General features: G+C 29.2%; 1 protein-coding gene across 1 annotated transcript; it reads left to right on the top strand.

The window, feature by feature from the left end:
- Window positions 1–2046: 2046 nt before the first annotated feature.
- On the top strand, window positions 2047–3525 carry LOC140175157 (uncharacterized). Its single transcript, XM_072202091.1, has 3 exons — window positions 2047–2695; window positions 3131–3359; window positions 3435–3525. Exons 1-3 carry the CDS (start codon window positions 2047–2049, stop codon window positions 3523–3525), a joined length of 969 nt encoding a protein of 322 aa, XP_072058192.1.
- The last annotated feature ends 9613 nt before the right edge of the window (window positions 3526–13138 follow it).

Consider the following 13138-nt stretch of genomic DNA (forward strand, 5'->3'; position numbering starts at 1 on the left):
CAAAATATTTTAATTTTTTACACAATGTATAACTACTAAGAAACCCTTATTATTATTTGAAATTTTATTTGTTCCATTGTGGTGTGGTTATTATACAAGAGTATTGTTACATTGTTACGTCAGTGTGGTGAAGCCTATACTATAATTATGAAGATGAAGAAGGAAATGGCAAAAGAGTGATTAAGTGATAGAAACAGAGGACAGCTTGCATCACTCTTTGAAGAAATGAGAATGAATATATAAATGAAATGAAAGTATCTATAATTCTATATAGCCTTAGGCTGGCTTGGATCATGAGCTTCTGCATATAATGCTTGCCTTTTAAGTTTTCTGCTCCAGCTGAGAGGCATCCCTAGAAACTAGAGCTATCATTTTATCACATTAAATGGTCTTATATTTTGTACATATCAACAACTCAGAATTTTAATTGGATCCCAATTTTTTTAAGTAAATATAATATTTACTAATAAATATAAACAAAATATTTATATAGTACAAACGAAATATATGTTTCAAAAAAATTAAACATATTTTATTTACAAATGAGATATATTATTAGTTTGCAGTGTTGTAAATATCGGTTTGAATATATAGTATTAATTATTTTATTTATTTAAAAAAATCCAATTCAAATTGCTATCTTAAGTAAAAACAAAATAAATATCTAGATTTAAGGAAATTTATTACCATGATTTAATTTCTGTTGTCTGAATTTTATTGATTTTTTTAAACTTTGTTTACAATATATATAATGATGTTATTAGGTTTTATTATAAGATATAAGTTTCAGTGCAATAATACTAAATAAGTTTGAAGAAAAATATTATATATTTTGTAAATAAATTAAAAATTTTCACTAAATTTAAAAGAAATCTCAGGACGTTAGCCTAATCTTAATTATTTTAAATATTTTTGCAGCAAATTAAAGACTGTGTATTATTATTGTAATTGTCTTATACTGCATGCCAGTTATATCTTCCCAACACTGAAAATATCTATTTTTCTTATTATTATCACTTTCTTCATAAAAGCCAATGCTCTTTTTTCTTTTTTTTTATTCACAAATTCAATATGTGATAAATAAAATTTTAATTAATAGCCATATTTATTATTAGAGATATAATTATTAATGTTGTTTTTCCTTATCAGCTTAAGTTTTTAGGATGAGTGATTTTATAACATGGTATCAAAGCTCTATGTTCGAAAGGTCAAGAGTTCGATCCTTGGTGAACTCAAAAATAAAAAAATAGCATAAGACAAATAAAAGAAATGAAAAATGCCTATACAAAATCAGTTTAAACTTTTGGGATGAGTAATTTCATAACATTTATACACTAAAACTTTATATACTTATAAAAAAATTACTAAAAATAGCCTTAGAATTAAAATTAGAAAATAATATGTGTTAATTCATTATAAATCAACTTCCATCACTAGAATTTTCATGAAGAGTTTTTGAAGTCAAAATGGTCAAAGAAGAAGCAAAGTTTTAGTTGAATACAATAATCATCAATTTGCTAGATATTGCTAGAAGCTAACATATTGGAAGCTTGAAGATTTTTGAAGAACATTCAAGAGAATAGTACAATTACAACATTCTACAACATTGAAGAAATTCAAAATCAAATTGAATTGAAATTGAAGACCAAGCAACCTAAATTAGAAGATTATAGAAACTACATAAATATAAGTTGAAGGAAGATTCATGAAGACAACTCATAGCATGGTAGTCATTACAAAATTGATTTGTGATTCATAAATTATTATTTTAGTAGGAAGCATTGCCTATATAAAGGCACATATGCCTTGTTGTATATGTGTTTCATAATGAAAATGAGTATGTTTTGAAATTCTCTCATTTGTTTTATGAGTGTTAGTGAGTTTGATGATAGCGTCATTTATATGAGTGAGTGATCCTAGGACCAAGTAAGTTGTGGGTATTATACTTACATTTGGTATCAGAGCAGGTTAATCCAGCGCCTGGTGTGTGAGAGCTTGTGAGGTGTGGGAGAAGTTCTCACATAGTTATTGATTCATAGAGTCGGTATGGCAAACACTTTCAATATTGTGTGGTCCGGTCCTAAGTTAGATGGGAAACTCGATTATAGTTATTGGGAGACTTTGATGTCTACCCATTTGAAGGCCCAGAACCTGTGGAATTTCATTGAACCAGGTTTGCAAGAAGGAGCAGATGCTGCCCAACAAAGGAGAGATCAATTGGCGCTATCTCAAATTCATCAAGGAGTAGATTATACGGTGTTTGGCAAAATAGCAAATGCCAAAAGTGCAAAGGAAGCATGGAACATGTTGAAGCTGTCATACAAAGGCGTAGATAAAGCTCAAAAAGCAAAGTTACAGTCTTTAAGAAGAGAATATGAAAGGTATGAGATGTCGAGCTCAGAAACTGTTGAGCAATATTTTACTCGTGTTACAGATCTTGTCAATAAAATGAGAGTCTATGGAGAAGATATGCCCGATAGCAAAGTGGTGGAGAAAATTCTTCGCACCATGCCGATGAAGTATGACCATGTGGTGACTACGATACTGGAGTCCCATGATATGGATACCATGACGATTGCAGAGTTGCAAGGAACCATGGAAAGCCACAGCAGTAGAATACTGGAGAAATCGGAAAAATCAATCGAAGAAGCCCTGAAAAGTCGAGTGAATTTCAACAACGTTGCAGAATCAAGCCGTACACAAGAAGGACGAGGTCGTGATTTTAATTTTCAAAGTAGAGGTAGAGGAAGTTTCAGAGGTAGAGGTCGTGGCAATTACAACCAAAGAAGTTACAATAATTTTACACCACCTAATCAAGGAAGAGGTGGAACGAATTTCAGACCTGTCAACCGAGGAAGAGGTCGAAGCAATTTTTATCAAGAAAGAACCAATTTCAATTGCTTTCATTGTGGAAAGTATGGACACAAAGCAGCAAATTGCAGATTCAAAATGGTGAATAACAATCAAGCACACGTTACAGAAAATCAGCATCAAAATACTGATGACAATCCGGGTACTCAGACTTTATTTTTTACAAGTAATTCATGTGCTGAAGATGAAAATATATGGTACTTGGATAATGCTTGTAGTAATCATATGTCTGGTAGAAAGGAGTTATTTTCTTCTCTAGATGATTCAGTTAAACTATTATTGAAGTTTGGTAATAGTACAAAGATTCCTATCGAAGGAAAAGGGCACATACCAATTAGATTGAAAGATGGTTCTTTGAGTTATATTTCTAATGTTTTCTATGCTTCTGAACTTGATTACAATTTACTGAGTATGGGGCAATTATCTGAGAAGGGATATAAGATGATAACTTATCATGGATATTACACTGTGTTTGACAACAACGGAAGGTTCATAGATAAAGCAAAGATGACTTCAAATAGAATGTTTCCATTAAAAATTCAACATGTTAATCCCTCTTGCAGGAGTTCTGTGATACTTGATGATAATTGGTTGTGGCATATGCGGTTTGGACATTTTCATTTTTCTGGCCTAAACTACCTGTCAAGAAAATGACTTATTTCTGGCCTACCACGGATTCATATTCCCAATTGTGTTTGTGAGATTTGTCAACTGGGAAAGAAGCACAGAGATCCATTCCCTACAGGAAAGTCATGGAGAGCTAGAAGATTACTTGAAATTGTGCATTCAGATCTCTGTTCTGTAGAAGTTCCAAGTAATGGTGGTAGCAGGTACTTTATCACTTTTATTGATGATTTTAGTAGATATAAATGGGTATACTTTCTGAAGTAGAAATTAGAAGCATGTGATGTCTTTAAGACATTCAAGGCGTTTGTCGAAAAACAAAGTGGCTATAAAATCAAAATTCTCAAAACAGATAGAGGAACAGAATATCTTGCGTGTTCAGAATACTTTAAGCAACACAGAATTCAACACCAACTAACAACTAGATACACTCCTCAACAAAATGGAGTTGCTGAAAGAAAGAACAGAACCATCATGGATATGGTCAGATGCATGCTCAAGTCAAAATAAATGCCTAGAGAGTTTTGGGCAGAAGCAGTTGCAACAGCAGTTCATATTTTAAACAGATGTCCAACAAAGAGTGTTCGTGATAAAACACCAGAAGAAACTTGGAGTGGAAAGCGGCCTTCCATTCATCATTTCAGATTCTTTGGGTGTATTGCTTATGCCCACGTACCAGATCAATTAAGGAAGAAGTTAGATGACAAAGGCGAGAAGTGTATCTTTATGGGCTATAGCACAGACTCAAAAGCATACAAGTTGTACAATCCAGTATCAAAGAAAGTGATCATCAGCAGAGACGTGACGTTCGACGAGAAAGACATATGGGACTGGAACACAAAGACAGAAAAGCATCCGATTATAATTTCAAATACATGTGATGATGAAGAAGAAAGACAACCTGATGCAACCGAGCAACCAGAATCATCTAGAAGACCTCAAAGAGAGAAGAGACTACCTGCTAGATTAGCAGATTATGAGGTTGGCAATGATAACGATCAATCCAATGAAGAAATCATAAATTTTGCTCTATTTTCAGATTGTGAGTCGTTAAACTTTGAAGAAGCCTCTAGAGATAACAATTGGAAGAAAGCAATAGATGAGGAGATTCATGCCATTGAAAAGAATGACACATGGGAGCTAACAGATTTACCAGCAGATAAGAAGCCGATTGGAGTAAAGTGGATGGGTTTACAAGACTAAGTACAAATCCAGTGGTGAAGTTGATCGTTTCAAAGCAAGATTAGTTGCAAAATGATACAAACAAAAACCAGGTATCGATTATTTTGAAGTATTTGCTCCTATTGCTAGGTTAGACACTATTCGTATGATTATTTCACTCTCGGCTCAAAATAAGTGGAAGATACATCAAATGGATGTTAAGTCTGCATTTCTAAATGGCACTTTAGAAGAAGAAGTGTATGTTGAGCAACCTACAGGATATGAAGTTCTTGGAAAAGAAGATAAAGTTTATAAATTGAAGAAAGCTTTGTACGGGTTAAAGCAAGCACCAAGAGCATGGTACAAGAAGATTGATTCTTATTTCATTGAGAATGGTTTCAGAAGATGTCCGTTTGAGCATACTCTTTATATCAAGTTTGTTGAACCTGGAGATATCTTGATCGTGTGTCTTTATGTTGATGATTTAATCTTTACTGACAACAATTTGAAGATAATTGTAGAATTCAAGGAGGCTATGATAAAGCACTTTGAAATGACAGATATGGGCTTGATGTCTTACTTTCTTGGTATTGAAGTGGTTCAAAAGGATGATGGAATTTTCATTTATCAGAAGAAATATGCAAATGATATTTTGAAGAAATTTCAAATGGAGCACTCAAAACCAGTTTCTACTCCAGTCGAAGAGAAGTTCAAATTGTTGAGAGAAGATAAAGGAAGAGCAGTAAATCCCACATACTACAAAAGCTTGATTGGAAGTCTAAGGTACTTGACTGCGACTAGACCAGATATTGTGTTTGGAGTTGGTTTGCTTAGCAGATTCATGGGAGAACCTTGTACCAACCATTTCCAAGCGCAAAAAGAATTCTTCGATATATCAAAGGTACTTTAAATGATGGTATTTATTATGAAAATACTACTGAAGTGAATCTTGTCGGTTACACTGATAGTGATTGGGCTGCAGATATAGAAACAAGAAAAAGTACTTCAGTGTTCGTATTTCATCTTGGTTCTGGTGCAATTTCTTGGTCTTCAAAGAAACAACCAGTAGTGGCTCTCTCTACAGTAGAAGCAGAATATATAGCAGCATCAAGTTATGCAACACAAGCAGTTTGGCAAAGAAGAATTCTTGAGGAATTGAACGAGAAACAAAATACTCCAACAACAATATTTTGCGATAACAAGTCAGCTATTGCACTTTGCAAAAATCCAGTATTCCATGGAAGATCGAAGCATATTGATATTCGATTTCACAAAATCAGAGAGTTGGTGAATGAAAAAGAAGTTGTGATCGAGTACTGTCCAACTGAAGAACAAGTTGCAGATATCTTTACAAAGCCATTGAAGACAGAGTTATTTTACAAATTGAAGAAGATGCTTGGAATGATTAATTCTGTAAGCTTGATTTAAGGGAGGCAATGTTAATTCATTATAAATCAACTTGCATTACTAGAATTTTCATGAAGTGTTTTTGAAGTCAAAATGGTCAAAGAAGAAGCAAAGTTTTAGTTGAATACAATAATCATCAATTTGCTAGATATTGCTAGAAGCTAACATATTAGAAGCTTGAAGATTTTTGAAGAACATTCAAGAGAATAGTACAATTACAACATTTTACAACATTGAAGAAATTCAAAATCAAATTGAATTGAAATTGAAGACCAAGCAACCTAAATTAGAAGATTATAGAAACTACATAAATATAAGTTGAAGGAAGATTCATGAAGACAACTCATAGCATGGTAGTCATTACAAAATTGATTTGTGATTCATAAATTATTATTTTAGTAGGAAGCATTGCCTATATAAAGGCACATATGCCTTGTGTATTGTATATGTGTTCCATAATAAAAATGAGTATGTTTTGAAATTCTCTCCTTTGTTTTATGAGTGTTAGTGAGTTTGAAAAATGAAAATATGATAGCGTCATTTATATGAGTGAGTGATTCTAGGACCAAGTAAGTTGTGGATATTATACTTACAATATGTACTATAAGAAAAATGGTATAAAAAATTTAATTAAAAGTAATAAATTGAAACAATTTACAAAATTATTGGAGCACCAAAATGATTTAATTTCTCATTTGGGAATCTATGTTGTGGTACTGGGAATATACCACAGCAGTGGTCATGTCATAATTGAGAGAGACCAGAATTGCTCTATGAAACTGATATTATGTATGTTTATGTGGCTACCTTTTCGGCTACTCTCAGTGCTACTTAGATTTGATGATAGGATAACCAAGTTTTTGCACTGTCAAGCACATAGAAATTAATTAATTAATTATCTAATCAAGTCTTTTGGCTAATAAGCTTCTAATTTGTCATAATGTGCACATCATCATTATCTAGTGGATTTTCTTTAATTTTTTTTAATCCAACATTCTGCTTATTGTTAAATTTATTAACTTAAACTCTCTCCATGTTTTATCAAATTTAAAAAACTTTCTATAATTTAAAAATTTTAATTAAATCTCTACACTATTTTAAATGTTACAATTAGATTATTATCGTAAAAAATAATAGAATTACTAAAATATTTTTTTATAAATTAAAAATATTTATTTTTAAAAATTAAATTCTTAAAGCTGAATATTCTAAATTTTTTTAAATATTTTAGTATATCAACGATCTAATTATAAAATTTAAAATAGTATAAAGATTTAATTAAAATTTTTTAAGTTATAAAAGTTTAATTATAAATTTAATAAAATTATAGATATTTAAAAAAATAAAAATGAAGAGTTTATTTGTACATGGAATAATGTTGCAATTTGACCCAGTATATTAAGCTTGAGGCTCTTCTATTTAATACTTTTATGAAATTGGTTCACTTATCTTTATCATGTTATTAGTCTATTTCATGTGGGGTGGTTATGTCAATTATATATACAACATTAAATTGACCTTGAACGAAGTTTCTAGACAAGGTTGATTATTTTCACTTCAAAAATCAATTGTTGTGAGGTGTCATTTGAGTATTGAAAAAATCAACATACATAGTATTAATTTATGTCTTGAATAATTGAAAGCAATTGAACAAACTCTGATTTTTAATTAGAGATATATAATTAGCTCATTTATTATATAGTTTTATGGGAATTAAAAAAAGATACGATTTCAAACTATAGATATTTTATTTTGTTTATAATTTAATTTTTTATTTTAATTTGGATACCAAAGTAAAAATATTGAGAAGAAAAGTGTACCGGACGAATTGAATGTTTTAAAAATTTTTGGTGAATAATAAAATTGAGTCAAGAATAAAATTTTTTATTAAAAAGTAATTTTAATTTTTTATCAAAATTATACTCTTCACCATGGTATTGTCCAAATTTTTAATTAGGTGATGGAAATTTAGATTAGGAGCACCTCAATCTTCGGTTTCAATGATTTTTAATAGATGTTAAAGTTATCTCAATCATTTGCGCAAAATTATTAAATTAGCCATGCCCATCCACCAGTGTGTTCGGTATCTGGAATATAAAAATGTGTGTGATTGTTATCCACAATTTCGTTATTTCATTTATTTTACTTTCATTTTTGTAACTTGTGATTAAAATAGTACTTCTCCAAACTAATTAATGCCTCTTGGTTTGTAAACCACTTCACTTTTATGTTGCAAAATTTTATGAATTATGATTAAAGTTAATTACCATATATAGTACCCCACCCCTCACATATATAAGACAATTATGGATAAGATAAGGACACGAGAGATATCAATTCCCTCTTCAATTAGTGATGTGATATAAAGCTGGAAATTCGCAAATATTTTGGACTAGTTAGTTTAATTTTATGGAAGGAAAAAAATCATAATACCAATATTCATAATGTGTCTTGCTAGTCCAAGATAAATTATAAATTATTATTATTATTATTAACACTTTGATTGAGGTTAGCAAATATAACAACTAAGGCTAGAAGAGTGTGAGAGGGGTGAAGGACGACAGGGCTTTTAGACTTTTTGCATAAACATTAATAACGAAAATTAGATGGTATATATGAAAAGCACTTGTTATATTATATAGTACATTATTGATCTTATCTAAAGTAGCAGCTGCTTGAGGACAATTTTTGTTCCCATAATTAATATTGCACGAGCATGCAATAAAGCATGCATATGACATTACATTATATTTAGCTCTTTCATGATTTATATAACAAAAGCAGTGGTCCAAACATATACATAAAATTAAATTATCCCCTTTTTTATCCCTCATTCATTCAAATTAAACCCCACAGTTCGGTGGTGGCTGAACACAGCTCTGTAGAAAATGATGGGGGAAAAGAGGTTATAATTATGTTCACTTACAGAATCCTTTTGACTATTCACTGCCAAAACCACAATTTGGCCAACAAAGTTTATTTGTAGTTCAACTCCCTTGAACCTAAGCCTTAGAATTCCAACTTCATCACCATCTTCCTAATTATATATTGTATTATTGTGAATAGGGTGAAGTATCAATTCAAATTTTGTTTTTTTTTTCCAAACAACAATACGATTTTTAACAAAAAAAAAAAGGTTTAGTTTGGTCCAGATTTTTGTAAAATAATATGACCTTTTTATTAGTATCACCATTATCTTAACTAAAGTTATTAATGTGTCACATTAACATGCCAAGTTGAATATTAAATATTAATATAAAATGAATAGAGATCGATTTGTTTCTAAATTCAAATTGAAGAAAGATTTTGAAAAAATTTAGGGTCAGTAATTTTATTAAATTATGACTAGTATATAATCAACAAAAGAAAAATAAGTAATTTCTAATAATTGGATGAAATCTCACACCATAAAAATTATTATTGATAATTATTTAATAACTACAAATCATAAAAATTACTAATCCTCTAACACTCCTTTTTAAATTGATTAGAAACTTATATGTTTTTATTTATTTAAATAAAATGATGTTCTCATGTCAAATTGACCAGAGATTTATTTATTAAGAACTTCATTGATCTAAAATATTTTAGACAATATATAATTAAAAGACAGCTAATAAATGAACTTTGAATTAATAAGAGCATAGCTTATTAGGGTATGGAGCCTAGCCTAACTGACATTATTAGTGTACATTTTATACGTCATTTATTAGTTATTAGTTATGGTTAATAAATCTTCTCTTTTGCTTTGTGCTTAAGCATATATACATACCTGAGAAAATGGCAATAATAATGCACAGTAGTATACAACAAAAGTTACATCTAGGTCATTGCTTGGTTCCTATTCATTTGTGTAATATCCATTGCATTAAATTCACAACCCATATGTTACTAATCCCAAAGTTCCCTTATTACACATAGGTCCTTTTGTTAATGTTTTAATTTAGTACTATATAATATAATATATATAGGTCTCAACTCCTATGAAAATAAATACTATTATTAAATGAGGCAATAATTATTAATCAAATGAAACCAAAAACGTAACTAAAAGTATAGATAGCCACCCTATGGTTTAAACAGCTTCAATTAGGAAAAACCTTAAAAGTTAGGAACTTCAAAGTCCTTGGTAGGTCTCCATCACATTCTTTTTTATTCATTCTAGGTTAAACTAATTAAGTTGCTTACAATATATATATACTTGTATTATTAATTTATTATTATAATTTTAATTAGAGAACCAATTTTTTTCAAACATATGAGTTAATTTTCTTTTTAATTTTTAATATTAAATTTTAAATTTTATATTCTAAATTATAATCGTAAATCCTAAATTCTCTAAAAATTAAAGTTAAAAAAATAATTTTATTAATATTAAAGTTAAATTTTATATTCTAAATTATAATCTAAATTCTAAATTTTTTAAAAATGGTTGAATTTTAAAATTAGTCCAATAAAATAAAAATACACTACCTCCTTAAATTATCTATCTAAATTTTAATATTAAGATAACCATTCGATATATTTATTATCTACATTATTTAATATTTTTCTTTATTACATGGAAATTAAAGTTAGTACGACTTCAATTATTTAAATAATGGTATGAACAATTATCTATCAACAAAATCTATTAACACAAGGAAACAAATTATTCAAATTCTTTCCCAAGTCCATCTTATTATTCATAAATTAAAATATTAGGTTAGGAAGTAATGGGGATTTACCTATTTTCGGTTTTGAAATAATAATGGACATGTACTTTACTATCTAACTTCCAAACCTTGCTACTAAGATGAAAGGTTTATGATCAATTTCCCTTATTAATTAAATAGAAGCATTTATGTGAATAAGATGAGATTTACTATTTCTTGACACGGGCAACATACAATTTAATTCAATGGTCTACTTAATTATAGACACTAGGCTTACAATTTATATAATGTACTTTCCTAAATATCACTATGTCTATATTCTGCAATGACAGTCTAATTAGGGAGAAAACTAATAAATTTTGTACGGCTAAAGTTTTAATATATCTTGCGTAATGGGTGTCACTAATGTAAACTATTTTTTTTTGTTAAACAACTGGAAAGTTCAATACAATAAAATTTGTTGATGGATAATGTTACAGGGCAACACAATTTAATATTTTAGTCAAGAATTAATCAATAATATTTAAAAGTATAAATTAAAAACATGAAATAAAATTGTTGGACTGACAGTGTTTGTGTCAAATAAAACTGCTGGCCAATAAAAACTGTTGAACTTTTCTCGTAGTTAATTATTAATTACTACATTTAATCAGGCATGTCCAGAGCTAAATTTGTACTCACAAAAATATTTACAGATAATTATTAAAAATTTATTATTATTATTATATATAATCCTATGTTAATACTTAATAATTTAAATTTTTAGGGGAGATAATTTTATAACACGATATAAAAATTTTTATAATAAAAAATCCAGAATTTCATCTTTATTACCTAATATTTCCAAATAAACTAAAGTCTAGAGATTCAGTTTATTACTTATGTTAAGATATTTCATCCATCCCATTTGTGGTTAGTTTGAATTATTATTATTATTATTATTATTTTTTGCTTGTGTGCGTGTGTTTGTGTGAATAATCGGCACAATTTTGGGATGTTACTTTCTTTGGGTTTGGGGAAATCATTTTATTGGGTCCAATGTTTAAAGTTTAAACCAACGGAAACATTCTGTATTGGAAAAACTGGAAGGAATTTATTGATGTCAGCCCACTAAATAGCCCAGACCCATATATGCTTCAAGCCATAGATGCTAAGTTGAATACTTTTTTCTTTATGTTTGGTAAAGTAATAGTTTTAGTCTATCCAATATTTTTCAAAATTTTTAAAATTGACTTCAACCTTTTATGACAAAAAAAAAAAAAAAACAAAAGTTGATATACAGAACCACAGAGAAGGGAAGGGATGTGTATGCGTAAGTATTTAATTAACCACATTAGTGTTCAATGAAAACTATAATATCAATTATCCACAGAGAAGGGAAGGGATGTGTATCGTCGTTTGTTTTTTTTTTTTCATTGGTTGTTTTTTACTTTTGAATTTTTTCCTTTTTTGAACTAATTAATAAATAGATGGTTTAATTGGAAAAAAATTAAAAAAGACCTTTCTAGTCAATTTTGTTATTTGTAAAATTTTACTATAATAAAATAGTTAATTATCAAAATTCATGTTAAATTATGAGTAAGTATTAATAAAAATATACAACTCATTTTATTTAATAATAATTAAATATGTTATAGAGAATAATTAACTTTATATTTAATAAAGAGCTTAATAAAATATTTTATATTAATACGTATTCTTATCGCCCTTAAATCTCAGCTTAATCTGTCTTTCAATATTAAAATGAATTAACATTTACTTTATAATATTCAAATAATATCGCTCAAAATAAAATTTAATATATAATAATCTTTTTAGTATCTTTTTTTTTTTAAAAAAAAAACTCAACACAACAAATAGATAGAAGTGACAATATGTACTCTACCCGTGAGTATCCAATTCGATTTCACCCTATCAGATAGGGTTGTCTACCCGATCCGCAGCGGGTAGGGTTTTCGTGCGGGTCGAGTAGGGTACGTGTTAAGTCTCAATCCTACCCGACCAACCCGCACTCTATATATGTATATGTTTTATACTTATATAAAAATATCTTTTAAGTGGATGTTAAACCAAAGACCTCTCACTAAATGCAAAAGATCCTTAGCCACTAAAACATATCATTAACTGATAATTTAATTTTTTTACATAAAAGTCTATTTTAAATTATCATCAAGTGATATAATAATATTGTATCCTTTTTTTAACCCGCAGATAGGATCGGGTATCCGCGGGTTAAGATTGGGTAGGGTTATGGTTGGAATATTCTGAACCCGCGGATAGAGTAGGATTGAGTTTATATAAAAATCTCAACCTGCAAATAGGGTTCGGGTTGGATCCAAACCCTACCATACTCCATCCATTGTCACCCCTGCAAATGGAGTATACGAAGACAAACATAACCAACTAAGAACAATAGAGAA

Source organism: Arachis hypogaea, chromosome 9, assembly GCF_003086295.3.
Source record: "Arachis hypogaea cultivar Tifrunner chromosome 9, arahy.Tifrunner.gnm2.J5K5, whole genome shotgun sequence".
In the NCBI taxonomy this organism is placed as follows: Eukaryota; Viridiplantae; Streptophyta; class Magnoliopsida; order Fabales; family Fabaceae; genus Arachis; species Arachis hypogaea.